Genomic DNA, 21,288 nt, shown 5'->3' on the forward strand with positions numbered 1-21,288 from the left:
TATTCAGAATTAGGAGCAGAATAAGTTAGAACCTTAACTCTTACCAATATTTTTTGAATTGGTTGGATCCTATTTAGTGTCCAGTGCATAGAGATGATTAAACAGTTGGAAAGTAATTAATCGACCAATGGTATTTAAGTGCTTTCTGTATGTACAGCACTGTACTAAGTGCTTAGGAGAGTTGGTAGACCATATCCCTGCCCACGAGGAGCCTACAGTCTACAGGGGGAGACAGTCATCCAAGTAAACTACAGATAGGGTAGGGATATGCATGTAAGTGCTGTGAATATCAAGTGCTTGCGTGGTAGAGAACCAAGTGCATATGTGACATAGAAAGGAAGGCTTGCTTAATCAGGGAAGATCCTGTGGAGGAGGTGTTAAACTAGGATGGCTTTGAAAGTGGGGAGAGTGATGGTCTGCCCAATATGCCCAATATATTTCCATCCCCCCCATCTTACCTTCCATCCCCCCATCTTACCTCCTTCCCTTCCCCACAGCACCTGTATATATGTATATATGTTTGTACATATTTATTACTCTATTTATTTATTTATTTATTTATTTTACTTGTGCATATCTATTCTATTTATTTTATTTTGTTAGTATGTTTGGTTTTGTTCTCTGTCTCCCCCTTTTAGACTGTGAGCCCACTGTTGGGTAGGGACTGTCTCTATATGTTGCCAATTTGTACTTCCCAAGCGCTTAGTACAGTGCTCTGCACATAGTAAGCGCTCAATAAATACGATTGATGATGATGATGATAAAGAGGAGGCAGTTCCAGGCCGCAGGCAGGATGTGGACAAGGGTTAGGATGGGACTGAGGCAGGGTGAAGAGGTTGGCATTGGCGGAGTGAAAAGGAGTCTGTGGACTGGGTTGTAGTAAGGAATCAGTGAGGTCAGGTAGGAGGAGGCAAACTGATTGAGAGCTCAGAAGCTGATGGTCAGGAGTTTCTGTTTGTTATGAAGATGGTTGGACAACTTGTGAAGAAAGATAAAGGAACTGGGATTTTCTGTAGATGGGGCCATAAACCCTCGCAGCTCTGTGGATTCAAAGCTATAGAAGCTTGAAAAAGGTTTCCTGGGAAGTATGAACAAGGTCCTCTAAACACTGTAAGGAAATGGTAGAAAAACTAGCTTTCTGGGTTGGTTCATTAATCAGTCGATGGCATTTACTGAGCGCTTAACAGTGTGCAGAGCTGTATTGTACTAAGCGCTTGGGAGACTAAATACAGCAAAATTGGTAGACAAGTTCCCTGCTCACAACAAGCTTTATAATGTTGGTATTTGTTAAGCGCTTACTATGTGCAAAGCACTGTTTTAAGCTTTATATTCAGTCTTGCTTGAAAGTAGGAGTCATGGTCTACTCAAGCGATAATAACCCATTGATTTGTTTTAATGGTATTTGTTAAGCACTTACTATGTGCCAGGCACTGTACTAAGCGCTGAGGTAGATACAGGCTAATCAGGTTGGACACAGTTATGTCCCACATGGGAGTCACAGTCTTAAACACTATTTTACAGATGAGGTAACTGAGACACGGATAACTTAAATGATTCACCCAAGGTCACGCAGCAGACAGGTGTCAGAGCCAAAACTAGAGCCCAGGACCTTCTGACTCTCAGGCCCTTGCTGTATCCACTAGGCTTTCCTGCTTCTCTTGGTTGATTGCAGATTGATTACAATTCTGACCATGATGGTGTTTCATGTTCCCTTTTGGACTTGGAAAGTTTTCCTGGCTTTCTCCTTTGTCCATTTTTTTTTTAAGTGTCTTAAAATGAGCTGGTTGTCCTCCTCCTATTAGCCTGCTTGTCCCAATCTTTCCATCGTGTTTTGGCTTATTTCCTGACTACCCTCCTGGGGTTGTCTCCTGGCCAAGTAAAGCAATCTTGTGTGTTTCAGAGCTCCAGAGAGCAATCCTGGCAGTGCTTTAATCCCTGTGGTTGGGCTCCGCTTGCCACTATTAATGACGGGAGGAAACCAAGCAGAGAGCAACCAAACTTGTCAGGAGTTGAGATTAGCAACCGGCTTCTCTCACACTAAATTGACTTGTTCCTTGAAATAGTATGAGAGAGAAGTGACCAACAAAATGGCTTTCTCAAGGACATGGCTGTGTTTTTCAACGCTTTTCTTTGAACTTTGAGGTGTTGGTGACTTCAGCTTCACGAAAAATCCCCAGGGGTCAGAGGCAGAAAGGAACACGACAGGCAGAAAGGGCAAAATGGTTTGTGGCTAATCTCTGCCTGATATTTTTAAAGTCTGGTAAACACCAGTTACTCTGTCCATGCTGGTCTTGAAAAATAGAGCTAACCTCTTGAGCAGGTAAAAGGAAGATTCAGACTTTAACATAATTAACTTTTGGCTCATTGTGGAGTGGCTTTTTGTTCAGTTTGAGAGGAGTAGTCTAGGAGAGAGGATGGATAGAGATAGAAGAGGGGATACTGGGGTAATCAGGATTTGAGGGATTCAGCAAACAGGGTCCTCCACTGATACTGTGGTCAAATATGAAAGACTAGAGAACTTCCTTTGGAGGAGACTAGGTATGAGCAGTGTGGGTAAGACATTGTCTCCTTTTTCCATTTTCTGAAATCTGGGTTCTGAACACTGGGGAAGAAGGCAGAATAGGATAATTATTATACCTCAGTTTCACCCTCTTTGTATCTTGTTTCCCTCTTACTCTTCTTCCACACTGTGCACATTTCCCCCTTTATCTGAATCTTTTTAAAAATTGGAACTGATTTTAAGTACTGGAGAGACTGAACAAAATAGTGGGAGGCCCACAGATTTGACAGAATGGCAGAGAAAGGAGCACGGTACATTAACTAAACTGCTGAATCAGGTAGGGCAACAGCTTGGATTGCTGAGTTTTGTCATGCAGTGGTTTCAGCTGCAGGACCTACCCTGGAGTAATAATAATAATAATAATGGTTCTTGTTAAGCTCTTAATATGTGTCAGGCACAGTACTAAGTGCTGGGGCAGATATAAGATAATCGGGTTGGACATAGTCCCTGTCCCACATGGGGCTCACCGTCTCAATCCCCATTTTACAGATGAGGAAACAGAGGCTCAGAGAAGTGAAGTGCCTTGCCCAAGATCACACAGCAGACAGGTGGCAGAGCCAGGAATAGAACCCAGGTCCTCTGACTTCAGGGCCTTCCAATTAGCCTACGCTCCCTCTCTTAGAGTAGCCCTCCACATCGCCACTTAGATAGGACTACTTTCCAAATGTTCACAATGTGCACAATTGGAGAAGGAAGTGTAGGTGTAAAATATGGGGATTAATTTGGTTCAGGGGATGTTTACTAGCTAACGAAAACCTTTGAACTAGGTGCTTTCATGAATTCAAAAGTAAGAATAAAACCCAGCATTCTGCTCTTGAAGAGTTTACAGGGAAATGAGGAGATCAGAGAAATTCACTTTGGAACTAATCAAGTAGGCATGTTTTGCAATGACAGAGGCACAGAATATAAAGATGCATGCATGCTAACAGAATAATTTACTAGTGGTAAAAGTATTTCTTGAGTGCCCACTGGAGTAATGCATTGTATTGAATGCTTGGGATGGTACAGCAACAGCACGGGACACATTCATTACATACAACGCAAGATGTACTTAAAAACATTTACAAATGGGGGGCTCAGGTTAACTGTACAACCAATTATATATGTGTGCTAGAGGAAGTTGGTTGATGTGACTTGGGTTTGGGGTGTTAATCAGGGAAGGCTTGTTGGAGGAGGTGGAATTTGAGGAGGGCTATGAAAATGGGGAAAGCCTTGGTAATAATAATAATTCTGATTTCTGTTAAGTGATTACTATGCGTCACACATGCTAAGTGCTGGGGTAATAATAATAATAATAATAATTGCATTTATTAAGTGCTTACTATGTGCAAAGCACTGTTCTAAGCGCTGGGGGTTACAAGGTGATCAGGTTGTCCCACGGGGGGCTCACAGTCTTAATCCCCATTTTACAGATGAGGTCACTGAGGCACAGAGAAGTTAAGTGACATGCCCAAAGTCACACAGTTGACAGTTGGCGGAGCCGGGATTTGAACCCATGACCTCTGACTCCAAAGCCCATGCTCTTTTCCACTGAGCCAAGGTCAGATATAATCTCTGTCCCGTGTGGGGTTCAGAGTCTAGTGAGGAGGGAGAATAGGTATTTAAAGGTCATTTTGCAGATGGGGAAACTGAAGCACAGAGAACTGAAGTGACTCGTCCAAGGTCACACAGCAGGCAAGTGGTAGAAGTGGGATTAGAACCCAGGTCCCCTGACTCCCAAGCCCATGCCCTAGGTCATCTTGGGGGATGGAACTCCTCCAGTCTGATGGCACAGCAGGGGACAGGGAATGGAAGTGGGAAAGTCGAGAGCTTGTTAGCTTGAGAGGAATAAAGAGATTGTGAAATACGGAGATTTCAGAGGAGCAGCAAGGCCTACTGGAAGGAGGCCTGGAGGTCAGAGGACCTGGTTTCTCATCCCAGCTCCACCACTTACCTGCTTTGTGACCTTTGTGACTTAACTTCTCTGTGCCTCAGTTTAAAAAAAGGGGACTCCATACCTCTTCTCCCTCCTACTTAGACTGTGAGCCCCACATGGGTCAGGGTCTGTGTCCAACCTGATTTACTTGTTTAAACCCCAGTGTTTAAACAAGTGCTTGACACAGAGCAAGTGCTTAACAAATACCATAATAATAAGAAAAAGGAGGAAGAGAAGCTGGTAAACAGTGATTCAAGGGGGCTGCTATGTAAGCTAGGAATAGTTGCTAGAGGGCCATGAAGTTGATAGGACTTTTTGCTTGATGCAGAGGGAAATGGGAAGACACTGGAGGGATTTGAAGAGAGGGGAGCTATGAGTGACATTTCAAGAAAATGATCTGTGCAGCAGGGTACTGAATCTGAGAGGCTGGAGATGGGGGGTTGGGGGATAATAATAATAATAATAGCATTTATTAAGCACTTACTATGTGCAAAGCACTGTTCTAAGCGCTGGGGAGGTTACACGTGATCAGGTTGTCCCACAGGGGGCTCACAGTCTTAATCCCCATTTTACAGATGAGGTAACTAAGGCCCAAAGAAGTTAAGTGACTTGCCCAAAGTCACACAGCTGACAGTTGGCAGAGCCGGGATGCGAACCCATGACCTCTGACTCCAAAGCCCGTGCTCTTTCCACTGAGCCATGCTGCACAGTAGTCTAGCCACGGTAGGGACCATCTCTATATGTTGCCAATTTGTACTTCCCAAGCGCTTAGTACAGTGATCTGCACACAGTAAGTGCTCAATAAATACGATTGAATGAATGAATGAATGAACAAGAGCTTGGACCATAGTGGTAGCAGTCTGGGTGGAGAGGAATGTGGGAAGTGTGCAGTAAGGAGTGGTAAGATTGAGCAGGAGCTCCAATGTGAGAGAAAATCAAAGCTGACACCAAGGTTTCAGGCTTCTGAAACTGGAAGGATGGCAGCATCATCAACAGTGGTAGGAAAGTTTGTGGGGGAGAAGGAGAAGGTTTGGGGAAAAAAAGATGTCTACTTTTTCTTCTCTATCCTCATTACAGTCAATCTGACTGCTTCCAGTCATTCATTCATTCAATTGTGGGTTTTTTTTTTTTCTGTGTGGAAAGCACTGTATTAAGCGCTTGGTGAGTACAATATGACAATTAGCAGACACACTTCCTGCCCAAAATGGGCTTAGAGTCTAGAGTCGGAGGCAGACATTAATATAAGTAAACAAATTACTTACAGAGTAAATAAATAAAATATACAAAATAAAATAATGAATTAGAGTGCTGCACATATTTTCCTGTTGAGCAAAATTCCCTTCTCATTCCCTTCCATTAGCCCAACAAAGTGACTTTTTCTTACGAAAAACACACCATTTTGCAGTGCTCCTTTTTCACCTCATTATTTTGGCTATTCCCAGCTTCCAGCTTCACACCTCCCTGCCTTTCTGTGGCATTGAGCCTAAGCAGTCACAGAGGAACAGAACTCCTGAGACAAAACAAATTAAGAGGAAAGAAGCTTACGCAGCTCACCAGTTTCTTTCACGCCCCTTTAGTTTCTTCAGGATGAGGTTGCTCTTCCATTGATGAGTATGAAATTGACCTTTACATCTGATTTAAATATGCCTAGAGACTGCGTAGCCCACCTTCAACACATTCATCATTAGCCATTGGGCCCTGGAGGCCAGGGTCTCATCCTGAAATGGAGAATCCCAAAAGTCATGAAACTGGTCCGGTATGAACATATTTTCCTTAGTCCAAAGAAGAAATAACAGCCTGTTCAGACACTGATGTTTTCATTTGTGGCACACAAATGTGCATTTTTTACCTAAATGATCTACTTCTAATTGTAGTATTTGAAGAAATCAGAACCAAATATCTTATCGTGTGCTAGGTGTAAGAGAAAAGAAAAAAGGTGCTGGCAGAGTGCAATTTTGAAGTTCAAAAATCAGACAAGGTAATTTCTTATATCGTAGTTATCAAGTTGACCTACAACCCGCATAGGAACTCTATAGTTCTAAATTATTTCTACCTCATTACTTAGTTGCAACAGTGGGGCCTCTGATGAAGTCATTAGCCTAGTTACGACTTTACACACCAGAAAGGCATGTTCTCTTGATAAGTGTTCTGCAGTCCTCATTTTACTGTTAACCCACAGGGACTGAGCATTGTGCACCTCTGTTTCCTGAGTGATCATTCAGAAGCTTTCAGCTTCTGAGGAATTTATTAGAGGAAATTTAAGGCCAATTATTTGCTGGTTACCTTGGGTTTTCCTTTTTTTTTTCCTGGAGACACTAGCCCCCAGCCTAATAAGATATATTAAAATTTCCAATCCCTACGATTGATTTTGCTCCTTGTCTTGATTTACTAACAATCTGTGATTGGAGTACCAGAATATTATTTATTGTCTTAATTCTGTTGATGACCTCACTCCAGACATAAAACATTAATCTGTGACCTTCTTACAGTCAGATAGTAGAATTGTAAAGAAAATGTAAATACTATAAGTCTGGTGAGAGGAACCTGTGATGGAGTGAGGGAAGGCCGTGTTAATCTATCCTACAGTATTATTATTGTTAGTGCATTTGGTGTGGGTTTACTTTGTGCTAAGCACTGTACTCAGCACTGGGGAAAGGTACAAAGATGCTAATTAATTAAGGCCTGGTAGTTGGGGCCAGAGAAGAAGGAATGGTGCCCCAGGCACAAAGAGATGACTCATATGCCTTCTGAAGCTATCTTTAAACTGTTCCCATGTGGGCAAGCTGCCAATAAATATGCCAGTGCTTAAACTGCAACGGCAGTGTCACAGAATTTCAGTTTCCATTGAATAATAGCTAAAATATTATTTTGCAATATAGCAACTGTGCCCAGTAAGACCACAGTTAAATTGCCACCTCTGTTAAATATCTCTGTGCCTCAAACCTGTGTTATAGTCTGTAAAGCTATGGCAGTTTTCCAGTGGGAACCAGAAAGCTTACTCTTTTTTTATAGTATTTTTTAAGTGCTTAGTATGTGCCAAGCACTGTACTAAGCACAGGGGTAGATACAAGTTAATCAGGTTGGACATAGCCCCAGTTCCATATGGGGTTCACAGTCTTAATCCCAGTTTTTCAGATGAAGTAACTGAGACACAGATTCATTCATTCAGTTGTATTTATTGAGCACTTACTGTGTGCAGAGCACTGTACTAAGCACTTGATAAATTAACTGACTTGTCCAAGGTCACAAAGCAACAAGTGGCAGAGCCGGGATTAGAACCCAAATCCATGCTATATCCACTAGGGCACGCTGCTTACAAAGGAAGTCCTTTAGACAGTGACAACCCTAGTTACTTTGGGGTGTTTGCATGTAGGTTTATTTGGCTTGTTTTGGGGGAGGTTTTTGTTTTATTTTGTGAACAGGCTGTTTCACCAATGGCTTTATTGTAATTAAGCCAAAACAATTGTGTAGCAGAACTTCTGACTCCCCTCCAGTCAGGCAACCCACTCACCTCACCCTAAGAGCACTACGGAGAAGCAGCGTGGCTCAATGGAAAGAGCATGGGTTTGGGAGTCAGAGGTCACGGGTTCAAATCCAGGCTCCGCCAATTGTCAGCTATGTGACTTTGTGCAAGTCACTTAACTTCTCTGAGCCTCAGTTACCTCATCTGTAAAATGGGGTTGAAGACTGTGAGCCCCACGTGGGACAACCTGATCACCTTGTATCCTCCCCAGTGCTTAAAACACTGCTTTGCACATAGTAAGCGCTTAACAAATGCCATCGTTACCATTATTACTGTTATTATTACAGACAATAAGTGGTTCTTTATTGAGCACTTACTGTGTGCAGAGCACTGGACTATAAGCTCTTGAGAAAGCACAATGCAACAGAGTTGGTAAGTGTGATCCTTGTAGCATACAGTCTAAAACTTGCTATTCTGAGGCCTACTGCGCTATTTGGTTATGCAGTGGTAATAATGTTATTCACTGATCACCTGAATGCAGTGCACTGTACTAAGCATTTAAGAAGTATAGCAGTTACACTATACATCATCAATCGTATTTATTGAGCGCTTACTGTGTGCAGAGCACTGTACTAAGCACTTGGGAAGTACAAGTTGGCAACATATAGAGACAGTCCCTACCCAACAATGGGCTCACAGTCTAAAAGTGGGCTCATGTTCTCTGCCCACCAGGAGTGTACCTTTACCGGATACTTTCTCTGTTTCAAATCATTCCCTAATCCTGGACTACTGTTCCCATCCCCATGAAAGCTAATTCACTAACATTATTTCTGCAAAAAATGAATTATGTTCAGTTCACCAATTTCATTAATAATGATGAGTATTGGATTGCTAATAAAAACTTTATCAGGAGTTTATTGTTTTGTTGGAAGGGTAGCCCCTCTTTCCTCACTTCCACCACCACCACCCCGACCCAGGATTGAGTTGAACAGCCTGTAGATGGATGACAATAATGGTAACCCCAAATTGCAGGCGAAATATATTCCTCAAAGGTGCGGCTATATCATGAGCAGCTGTGTTGTGGGGAGTGGTTTCATGATGTAATTTGCTTGTTGTAAATTGCCATCCATTCCAGAACCTCTCGAAAGTAATATGAAATTCCTTTACATCCAGTAGTCGGTAGCATTGAACATCACTAAACTATTATTCTCTCAAACTAATTCAAAGCATTGATTAAATAAGGAATTGTATGATTATTAATCTTTGCAGGAGGCTGAAGAAGTGGAAGCTTGCCTTGCTAGTGGTATTTCGACTTTATTAACGTGAAAATGTGAACAGCCATAGCCTTCGTAAAGCACCTTATAGTAGACTTAATCCTTCTGAACACCTCAATCCATCAGTGGTATTTAGTGAGTGCTTATGTGTGCAACACTCAATCACCTGGCCCTCTCCTACCTCACCTCTCTAATCTCCTACTACAACCCAGCCTGCACAATTTGCTCCTCTATTGACAACCCTCTCACCGAACCTCAGTGTCATCTATCTCACTGCCAACGTCTCGCCCACGTCCTGTCTGACCTGGAACACCCTCCCTCCTTATATCCATCAGACATTTACTGTGCCCTTTCCCCCCCATCCCTCAGCCCCCTTCAAACCCTTATTGAAGACACATCTCCTCCATGAGGCCTTCCCTGACTAATCCCTCCTTTCCTCTTCTCCCACTTCCTTCTGCATTGCCCTGACTTGCCCCCTCTATTCATCCATCTTCCCAACCCCACAGCCCTTATTTGCCTATATCTATAATTCATTTATTTATATTAATGTCTGTGTCCTCCTCTAAACTGTAAGCTTGCTGTGGGCAGGGAATGTGTCTGTTTATAGTTATATTGTACTCTCCCTAGGGCTTAATGCAGTGCTCTCCACACAGGAAGTGCTCAATAAATACGACTGACTGAATGACTGCAGAGCATTGTACTAAACACCAAAATATAATACTTGTGGTATTGGTCAAGCACTTGTCGAGCACTGTTCTAAGTGCTGGTGTAGATTCATTCATTCATTCATTCAATCATATTTATTGAGCGCTTACTGTGTGCAGAGCACTGTACTAAGCACTCGGGAAGTACAAGTTGACAACATATAGAGATGGTCCCTACCCAACAGTGGGCTCACAGTCTAGATACAAGTTAATCAGTTCAGGCACAAGTGCCTGCCCTCCATGGACTCACAGTCTAAATGGGAGGGAGAAGAGGTATTGAAGCTGCACTTTACAGATGAGGAAACTGAGGAACATAGAAGTTTATCAACTTGTTCAAGGTCACACAGGCTAGAATTAAAATCCAGGTCCTCTGGCTCCTAGGCCCAAGCCCTTCCCACCAGGCCATCCTGCTCCTTATTCTCTGCACACTTTCAAGTGCTCACTATCAAGATTGTCCTCTTCAGTTGCTTTGAAAAGTTCATCCCCTTCCTCAAAAATGGATGCAAGACTTTGTGATGTGGACATCCCAGGTATTGGTGGAATTAAGATTCTAGCTTAAGAGGCAACCATGACAGCCTGCTCTACCTCCCTGCCACTGGGGAGTTCCTCCGATTCATCCAAAAGTATCACAGAATTAGGAAGAGGTGGAAGGAAAGAGATTTTTAGGCAGACGTGGTTCACCTTGCCCCGGTTGTGAGCAGGTTTCACATGGAGCAGAGAAGCCTTCTTCCAGTTTGCTGTTTAGGAGAGTCAGTGGCTGAACAGGGATTTCTCTGCTGCTCTCTTATCAAGGGAGAAGGAGGCTACTAGAATGGGAAGAGAAGAAGCAGAGCAGGGAGGGAATTGAATTTCCTGGAGTGATTGGGACTTTCGGGCCATGTCAGAAATGAGTGCATGATGCATCATCTCCCGATTTTTATCATGTTGTCATTCAGAATCAGGGGTCCAGGTGTATTTTGCTAGTAATGGTTGCAAATCTCTTCTTCTCAGCCATAAAAGAAGCAGGTAATGTTAGACCATTTGCGTGTGTGTCTTTACCTTCACCATGTGATGCTTGTACTGCTCAGCAGGAAGGGACCTGAAATCCTGATGTTTCTTTGGTGTTTTTTGTCATTCTTGTCTTTATGTTTTTGTTCTCCTTAGCCTGCATATGTGTCACTAGCTCCTTTTCCCCCTTTTTCTTCGATTGTAAGTGTCTTTAGGGCCAGGGACCATGTTCTCCCCCAGCCCCCTGCCCCCAAAACACAGCAGTTTCCACAAATAAGTGCTTTATTAATACTATTACTATTACCACTGTTGCTAGGAAAACTATTAAAACAAGACTGTCTAGAAAGAGGTGTTTTCTGTGAGCCCAATTTTGAGGAAATGGGCAAAGTTTCATCAGGGAAATGTACATGACTAGATCATGTTCCTCATCTCCCCCCAATTTTTGTCTTTTTGTTTATCCATAGCAAAACACAACTGAATCCTGCTTGTTTATTCATTAACATCAATAGATGTAACTTTCATCTTCATTGAATATCATTGTTGAAAAGCTGATAATAGCCACCTGAGGGTGCTCCCATACCCTCTGCTGTTAACTAACTTTGCCTCCTCCTTATTACATGAGAAATTTCCCTCAGGGTTCATATTTTCTTTCACTTGCTAGTTTCTTCAGAACCCGGTAAGGACTAGAACGGAGGGACAATGGTCTTAGTTTTCTATAATAATAATAATAATAATAATAATAATGGCATTTATTAAGCGCTTACTATGTGCAAAGCACTGTTCTAAGCGCTGGGGAGGTTACAGGGTGATCAGGTTGCCCCACGGGGGGGCTCACAGTCTTCATCCCCATTTTACAGATGAGGTAACTGAGGCCCAGAGAAGTGAAGTGACTTGCCCAAAGTCACACAGCTGACAGTTGGCGGAGCCGGGATTTGAACCCATGACCTCTGACTCCAAAGCCCGGGCTCTTTCCACTGAGCCACGCTGCTTCAAATTTTTTATTTTTTTTTTTTTAATCTCAGCACTCTTAGGTGATCTAGACCCTCCTAGGTATTTACAATCTTTTTTTTTTTTAAACTCTCATACCAGAGAGGGGATTAGAACCCAGGCCTCCAGCCTTTCAAGGCTGTTACTTTCCCTCTGAGCCACCACAGGCGTCTGTACCAAACTTGAAAGGGGAAGTCAAGATTTCTAGAAGCAGTGACTACTCTTTTCAAAGACAGTGCTCAACTTAAGATGTTTTAACAACGAATGGGATGGGACTGTAAGGCTCATGAGGGAGCTGTAAGGGAATTGGGGAAGCAGTTTGGCAAGACAGAAGCGGGGAGGAAGGAAGGGGGTAAGGTTTACAGAGGATAAGGGTGTGGGGAGGGCGGGGGCAGAGCGGGATCTCCAGGTGAAGTCACCAGGGAAGTGGCATGACCTAGTGAAAAAAAATCAGCTCTAGGTGTCAGAAGTCCTTCGTTCTAATCCCGACTTTGCCTCCTGCTTGCTGTGTGACCTTGGGTAAGTCACTTAACTACTTTGTGCCTCAGTTTCCTCAACTGTAAAATGGAAATTCAGTACTTAGACTGATCTCCATATAGAGCGGGGACCATATCCAACTTGATTAACTTGTGTCACCCCAGCACTTAGAATAGTGCCTGGCTCATAGTAAGCACTTAACCAATATCATTTAAAAAAAATCAAAACATTGCTTTTACTTCTTTTGAAAGAAAAGTCGACTGTTATAGAATTTCTCTAGCTGGCTACAAATCATCACCAATGGTAACAAATACATTAAGGTAGTTATATTGCTCATCTATAATTAAATACACAATTCTGAGTAATTTTAGTCAAAATATGGTTTTGCGTGAGTTTGAAACCAATCCCCCCATTTAAATCATTATTTTTACGTGAAAACTGGTTCCAATGTAGGACATTCAAACTTGACAGTTTTCATGGAACCAATTGTAAATCTGGTACGCATGGAGAAAATTCCTCTTCATTTTCTAAGATGACACAAGGATGGTAAAATCTTTTCCGAATCAGGGTATAGTCCCTGAGTTTACTCTGATGCTGTTACCCTTTTTAACAAAAAAAAATGAAAAAAAGGAGGGACTAAAATTATCTTGTTCTTAAGGTATATTTAAACCCTCAGCAAAGGGCTATAAATGCAGTGAGTACAAAAGAACAGCATCTAGACATACTATTGAAATGAATACAGTGTAGGATGAAATACAAGGTTAAGAGGATTTGGGAAAACTCAAAACTGCAATTCAAACAGCAAGCTGATAATTTATGAACCAGCTTTTTGAAGTCACATTAGGTTGTGAGCTACTCGAGAGCAGGAATTGGTACCTTTTACTTCTTTTTTATGATTCCCAAGGGCTAATTAATTACATTACTCTGCAAACACTGAGCATTCAGTAAGCATTATTGGTACTCATCTTACATTTATAGAATATTTCCCTTATAGAGTTCTCTGGGGAGGCAAAGGAGTTCAAGTTGAGTTTGGTAGAATTATTTAACATCTTGATATCCAACACGTTGTATTTTGGATACATGTAGTTCTTCTCTTCAGGAGCTCAAAATGTTGCCACATTGATTTTCATCCCATTCTCAGCCCCACAGTGCTAGAGTGTGTGTGTGCATCTGTGTTTGCATGTGAATAGGTATTTTTGGATATATATATAAATCCATATTTCTTTATATCAATGTCTGTCTCCCCCTCTAGACTGTAAGGTCCTTGTGGGCAGAGATCGAATCAGGTAGAGATTGTGTCTGCCAACTCTCCCAAGAGCTTAATGCAGTACTCTGCACACAGTAAGCGCTGAATAAATACCATTGATTGATAAAATATTCCTTATTCTATTTTATTCCTGTAGAGGCAGGAACAGAGAGATAAGTTGATTTGCTTAGGATTGCACGGTAAAGGAGTCAGCGTCTCAGTTTAATAGTGCTGCTGTCAGACTGTTCCGTGATCATTTCTGTTTGGAAGTAATTAGCCAAGTATATCTTGCATTCTGTATGTGCTCGTTAAATATTAAATTTGATGAAGTGAAAGAGAACTGATCACATTTTGACCCAGATCTTTTACTGTCAACTCAGTTACTGTATGTGTAACTCAGAAATTCATAAGAAGAAGATTTTTCACAGAAATTGAATGGATTCTGAAACATGAGTAGCACATCTGAATATTTAGAAAGACTTTTAGTTCCCTTTTCAATCCAAGCGTCCCTACCCACTCTCTGGGAATTTGAAATATGAAACAGACTAGAAATTGACTTGTTTGAGGAAGAAGGAGGAGGATCGTTTGTTGTAAATACATTTTTTAATGTGTACATTTTTCTTCCCTTTTGGGATACTCTGACCCTGCAGCAGATTTGTGTAGGGCAAGAAAACGTGTGCTTCCTAATTTCGTAAATCCATATTCGTAATGTAGGTTGTCATTTAACCTATCTAGTCTCTTCTGATTCTCTTTGTGAGTGCCATTTTCCTATACCAGATCATTTTGGATGAGATGAATTTTTTTTAGAACAGAAGCAAATCATATTTCTCCAGTATTCTGTAAATGTTGCCCTCTTGTATGGGGGATGGAGAAAGGTGAAAAGTGCAGAATTTTCAATCCCCGAAACAAAGAAGAGGTGCCTAAAATTTCCTCCGTTGTTTGGTGATATCTTCTGAGGGATTCTATACCTTCTGACAATATTTCCCATTTTAAATAAAGTTAGAAAAAGACTCACTGTTTGAACAAGGAGTACCATTTAATCACAGGCTCTAAATAAAGTATTTTACATAAATAAATTTGCATTCTCTCACAAAATATCCTGTAAAAATATTGGTCTGATATGGTGTCTTTGGCATTTCAAGAGCCTTTGAGTTAAAAAGAGTTTACTGTAATTGTTTTCTGCAGAGGTAAGTGTCTAATGTTATGCAGTATTTTTGGTTTAGTATAATTACATTGCTAGGAGCTTTCTTTCTATATCAGTGATCCTTGGCCTTACTCAGAGAGTAGTTTAAACACAACAGTACCCAATAAACAATTTTCCTCTCAGGAATTATTATTCTAAACTGCAATAAATGATACATAAAGTCTATATTCACATTTCATTTATATGTCTGGATTAAATGTTTGAACTAAAGAATAATTTCTAAATCACTGCCATCACATCTACACAAAAACCAGTCAATAGGAAAATAATATAAAGGTAAAATATTCCAGGCATACATTCAAATGGATTTTTTTCCATTTTTTGAGGAAAGCACTCAACAGCATCTTAAAACTTAATTGCTGATTATCAAATTTGTGGAAAATAGTTCAATATTGAAAGCTGGACACATTTCCAAAATTCAGTCAGTCAGTTGTATGTATTGAGTGCTTAATGTGTGCAGAGCACTGTACTAAGCAATTGGGAGAATACAATATAACAGTAAACTGAAGCATTCTCTGCCCACAACAAGCTCATAGTCTAGAGTCTACAGTCTAAGCTTCCCTAAATTTCATGAATCCTTATTCTTGGGGGGATTGTCATTCATTCGTTGGTATTTGTTGAGCACCTGCTATGGGCCATGCCCTGGGGAAGATTGCAATGGAGGCTAAATTACACATGATCTGTGTAAGCCCAGGGAGCAAAAATTCTGAAAGTTGGAAAGGCTGGGAGATGGGTGATGGGCATATGAGGAGAGCCTGCAATACTAAAGACAAAGCAACATATGTTCTCAAATATGAGAATAAATGGAAAAACATCGTGGCTGAAGGAGGAGCAGTTTTCAGATTCAGATCATCATTCAGGAAGGACTTTCTGGGGTCACAGTCTTCCCACCATTCTAAGAGATGGGAACAGATTCTACTGCTGCCGCCACCTCTGTCTCTCCCCACTTTACTCTGACAAGATTTCTTAACACATGTAGAGCTAAAGGTGAATTTCACACCCATTTAACCCTGGTACGTGCAGCTTTGACATCTTCATTGTTCCAGAATTAATTTGGAAGAAAGTTGTTTTGATGTATGTGGAGTTTTTCTAAGTGGAAAGAGGTAGCGTTTTTTTGTTTCTGACAGCACTTCCTACTGCACATTGCTTCTGGGTACCCTTTATCCACTGATCAGTCCTGACCAACTGAATCATCTTTAGCAATTCACCATCATCACCTATTTCAGGATTAAAATGACCCCGAATATTGAGTATTAGTCATTTATCCCTTCTAGGCTCTTAGCCCCAGATTAGATCACCTATCCTGCTAAATTCCAAAACTGTACTTCAGATTCTACTTCCCTTATAAAGCTGCTCATATTATTTTCCCTTCTTACCATCACAACACATGCATGCGTGTGCCTTTTTTCCAGATTCCGTAGATCCGCACCTATTCTAGAAAACTGATTTTGACAATTAGAAAGAACATTTTTCGGCACACAATCTCTGTTAAACCTGAAAGATGTATGCTTTAAGCTTTGTGCATCAGGCAGAAAACTTTTCCCCCTCAGTTGCTTGTATTTTAATCTGGAATGTGGGCTCAGTGTACTATGGCTTACATTTTTGCATCACTTATTACCCCAACAAGCACTTTACACAACTTTCATTTGGCACATCCACTCTGTTCCAGGCATCAGCAATGCAGAAGCCCGACAGCCAGGCAAAGCGCCGAATTTCAGCGTGAACTGGACAGTAGGAGACACCAGCCTCGAAGTGATTAATGCCACAACTGGTAAAGATGAAATGGGTCGCGCCTCTCGCCTTTGTAAGCATGCTTTGTATAGTCGTTGGATGCGCATTCACGCCAAGGTACTGTGTTTGCAACACGAATTTCAAGCACCTATTGTTGACTGCCCAGTTTTTTTTTTCTTTTATGGTATATAATGTTCAGTCATATACTGAGTTTTCGTAGTGATGGGCCACTTCCCAAAGATGACTGTGGTAGAAATCTGATGAACTTTTAATGGATTACCTGGATCCCCACAACTCTCCGGTGCTGGCTCCTTCATTCTTTAACCTCTTCCCAGACCTGTTGCTAAGAAAAGAGAAGGATTTCCGTCTGGTCCTTGTTCAACCAAAAATGATCCTTCTTCATCCACTCTTTTCCTGCTCTCCTTCTCTTCCTCTTTCCTGTGTTCCTCCTCCTAACCAAATGCCTGAGAGAAACAACAAAACCTTAAAAGAGTTCTCCCACCCGCTTAGACTGTGGACCCCATATGGGACAGGGACTGTCCCACCTGATGAACTTGTATCTGCCCCAGCGCTTAGAACACTGCTTGGCATATAGTAAGCACTTAACAAGCACCATTATTTTTTCGAAAATAAAAGATCATGGCCCATTCTAACTAGGTAGAATATAGTTCCTTGAATGAAGGAGCCGTCCCTTCTGGGTAGTCTGTGATATTCACCTCCTTCTCTGAGCACTTAATAAATAGCAAGTTAAAGTTCTTTTGAGTTGTTTTTCATTGTCATCTGTTGTCGTTTTTTCCTGGAACCATTGTGAGTATTGCTTATTGTTTTACAGCTTTCCTCCAGCCTGCGTTCAAAGATAAGCAAACCCAATATGTACCACGAATCCAAACAGGTAGCCACAGAATACCAATCTGCCAAAGAGTGTTTATTCAAAGCATTCCTGAAGGCCGGACTCGGAGCCTGGGTGGAAAAACCAATTGAACAGGATCAGTTTTCTCTCACAGGCTAAATGTTGACTGCACATCACAACTTTGGAAAAGGGGGTTGTTCTGGAAATCTTGGTGTCTGGCATCATCATCATCACCTGGCATCTCCGCATCGTACAAAACATTCTTTTATTTATCCACTTTGGAAGATTTTTCAAGATTCGAAAATCAAATGTTGGGTTGAAATCTGAAGTTTTCATTCGTTTAACAGATTCTCATTACATGTATTACTCTAGAAACACCATCTACTGTATGAAGATTTACAGTAGAGACTAGATGTTTATTTTTAGTCTGATTTGTTCTAGGTAGAAACCATCCCCTTCCTGCCCCTCCTCCACTCGTTCCCCCCTCCTCCCTATATAATGCAATATAGGCAAATGCACTAAAATGTAAATAATTGCATTAGATTTTACACAGCATTTTTAGGATGTAGTTTGAAGTTTTTCTAGAATGAAGCTACAAAATTCATTTCTGCTTGTTGGTTAGCTTTATCGTGGAGTTCAGAGGATCATAGTGAATAGATTACAAAGCCAGAATGGAGTTTGGACAGCTAAGCTTCCCCTACCTCCTGGTCCTTAAAAACCAGCTGCTGAAAATTCCATATCTTTGATGTATGTATTTATTAGTCTGTGATCAGTTTTTAACATGCAGCTCTTTATTCTGGTTTTCAATACTTGTCTACACACATTGTGAAGTCCTTTTTTTTAAGCCATTGTCAACTGGAAAAAAAATAAGTATTTGTAAGTTAAGCATATAAATCTGTAATGTACAAAAATCTGTTTAGTATTAGCTGATTTATCTCTCCCAGGAGTTCAGAATACAATCATAGCATTTCCATCTATGCCTCTTTTAGTATTGGGAAAATTAAAAACAGCGTACTCACAGTAGAATGGTTTTCAGTCCTCTTTAAATAAACACCAAGATCCACCTGAGGATCAGAGTATTATTAAACTGCTTTCTTGGGAACTTCATAGGACAAACTATTTTGGATTAGACTGTTGTGACACATTTAGGTCACACTAATCACGAGTATGTGATTGTTGATAAGTAAAGAATGCGGGGATAAACGACTTGAGATCTAGCTGTGTTTGCTCTGGTAAATACTGAAAAGGATGTCTTTTATTTATTATGGAAACTATTTTATAAGCATGTTCACATAGAGCAAACACAGAATTGAAATGCAGCAGGGAAAATATAACTCAGTCTATGAAATTTGCTTCGTAGCAGGTAACTTGAAACTGAATTGAAGTCCCAAAGGACTGGTGCAATTTGTACCAAACATAGTACCAAACATAAATTCCAAAAAGAATGTAAAGCATAGCTAAATCAAGGACATAACTCACAAATCCATTGCATTACCTATACAACATGCTGCCAAAATATTGTTAATTTTTTTTATAAGTATTTAGTTTGTGATAGCAGTAACTACCTCAGCACAGAACATTTCTATGGGATTAACAGCTCGCTGGAATTAAGGGTAAGAGGTGAAGAAAACTTTTCTGGCCAGAAGTAACTTTCAGGAAATGCACTGTGTCATGATCATCTTGCTCAGTTACCGGCCTTCCAAAACAAAGCCAATTGGATTTCAAAATAGGGGGAAAAAATAAGAAGCGTTAGCAATTTTGGACGTAATTTGTTTAAATCCCTAGGACATATACCGAATATGAAAAATGCTACTGTTAGTTCAAATAATGTATGTGTGCTATTGTCAAATATGTTTTTATTTACCTTATTTCCCTAAATGTTACATATTTTCTTCAATTTAGAGCAAATTGAAAATATTTCATCTGGCGTAAGTGCTAGAATTGTGCTGGTGAACAGTGTATTTGTTCTGTTCATAAAGGGAAACTATTCCCTTGGACAAATGGAAGCGTCTATTTTCTCGAATTATTTTTTGAGATTCATAGGAAAAGACTTTCAGAGATTATGCTCTATTGAGTAAATCTTTTTTTGAGTTCAGGGAATGAGAAGACAGGAATGATTTTGCCTGAGTCTCTTGAACAAGTAATATGTTCAAAAATAGGGTGTGTTTTAAATGAATGATTATTTTAGGCTGTTCTGTGCGAGATTTTTATTTTCTTTTTTCAGAGGAAGTATCGAGAGAGAGAGAGTGTGTGCGTGTGTATGTGTGTATAAGTAAAATGTAAGTTGCTTTTCCAGAATTGTGTGCAAACTTGGGTACTTTTGCTTCCGTAAATACTTGGACGCTTGCTATGATGTGAGTCTGTTCAGTAGTGTATAAAAATTATATTCGCTGCTTTGTCCCTTTTCTTAGCCAGGTTCTGTCAGTTATGTTTTGCCAGGTAAAGAGCTGTTTCAGAGATTCTGCTGTCTCTGACATCTTTTTCTTTGCAGGTTAGTGTTATATGTCATGTATAACTTTTAGCCAATTTAATTCTGAACAATCAAAGATAAAAATATCCCCGTCAGCAACTTTTGAGGATATGGACTGCCCTTCCTTTTTCCATCAGACAGTTAGCTGGCCATCCAAAGGGGTGTTATTGAATCCCTGTGGATTTGGGCTGGCAGCAACCTGTGATGCCCACTGAAGGCTCTCCTGATTCCCTCCCTCTTCCTCATTACGATGAATGTTCGCCTCAGGATCGTCACGAAGTTGAAATCTGATTCATTAAGTAGATGTTAATACTTGAAAAAGGTAACCCAAGGTTTTCCTCCACTCAGTTCTAGCGTGGTTAAAGACAGTAGTTGAAGAAACCGAGGATGTTCAGCCTCATAGGGTCATGAAATATGTTGTTGGGGTGTCATTTGGGTCACATGGGTTTGAGCCTGGCGATAAGACTTGAAGCATTTGCCTTGTTGCTACACTCAGGATTAGATAAGGACATTAGAAGAGTTTTTCCTGTCCTTCACTAATGAAGCACACCTTTTATAGTTCTCTAAGTCAAATAGGAAGTGGATCATTCATGTTCATTACATGTTCTTTCTTTACTCCACGCTTCCCAACTGGCTTTGTTTCATATTTTAACATAGTGTTAACAAAGATTGTCTGAGAAATGAGGTAGTTGTTACACCTAGTGGGGGCATGGACCACGTTTATTTTTTCTTTTTTATATCATGTTTAGATAACCCTAAATACATTAAAAATGGACAAAATAAACAGTTCTAGTGAATCGGCAAACCTTTTGATGTTTTTACTCTGGCACTGTTAAGATCTGGAGCTGGTTGGTGCTGATGTTGTAGAATTTTAGTACTCTATTTGGGTGTGTTTATGCCAGGATTACTTTGAATTTCAGTTCCTTACGTATTTACCCAGAACTGCAAGAATCTCGTAGCTGTATATTTGTATAAATGAATTATAATTCATCCCAATTCCAATGACAGTATATGCTTAGTGAGGCAATAAAATATTCATTATAGGCTACTAGCCTCAAACACCACATTTCTTGGGACTCAGTTCATACACACGGTGAAGGAAGGAATCTGCAAAAAACAAATTTAAACACTTTTTCTCCTCACCTATCAGACAATCATCCTGTACTTCCCCCAGTGAAAGATGTGAATCGTGTGACCTCTCAGCCATGGCTACCTTGTAACCATGATCGAGTTTTCACTGTTATTATATGAAGATTCTTTCAAGATCTTTTTTTCCGTTCTACAATCTGAAATGTATCTGAATTTCATTGTTTCCGATCTCCGAAATAAGCCATTGCCCTCAAAGCAATCCTAGAAGTCATCCCATTTTTACGGGTAATTGTCAATAACAAAAAGATAATTTTTTTCTAAAAGGGTGTTT

At 40.6% G+C, this 21,288-nt stretch overlaps 1 protein-coding gene across 5 annotated transcripts in view; it reads left to right on the forward strand.

The window, feature by feature from the left end:
* ADARB1 (adenosine deaminase RNA specific B1) overlaps window positions 1-20,736 on the forward strand; it is a 219,952-nt gene extending 199,216 nt beyond the window's left edge. For all 5 annotated transcript variants that reach the window (XM_038748933.1, XM_038748934.1, XM_038748935.1 and 2 more), the window contains 2 exons: window positions 16,487-16,665; window positions 17,381-20,736. In XM_038748933.1, the coding sequence (XP_038604861.1) occupies window positions 16,487-16,665; window positions 17,381-17,557 (356 nt within the window). In that variant the 3' untranslated portion in view covers window positions 17,558-20,736. The remainder of the gene's footprint in view (window positions 1-16,486; window positions 16,666-17,380) is intronic.
* Window positions 20,737-21,288: the final 552 nt, after the last annotated feature.

Source organism: Tachyglossus aculeatus, chromosome 7, assembly GCF_015852505.1.
Source record: "Tachyglossus aculeatus isolate mTacAcu1 chromosome 7, mTacAcu1.pri, whole genome shotgun sequence".
Taxonomy (NCBI): Eukaryota; Metazoa; Chordata; class Mammalia; order Monotremata; family Tachyglossidae; genus Tachyglossus; species Tachyglossus aculeatus.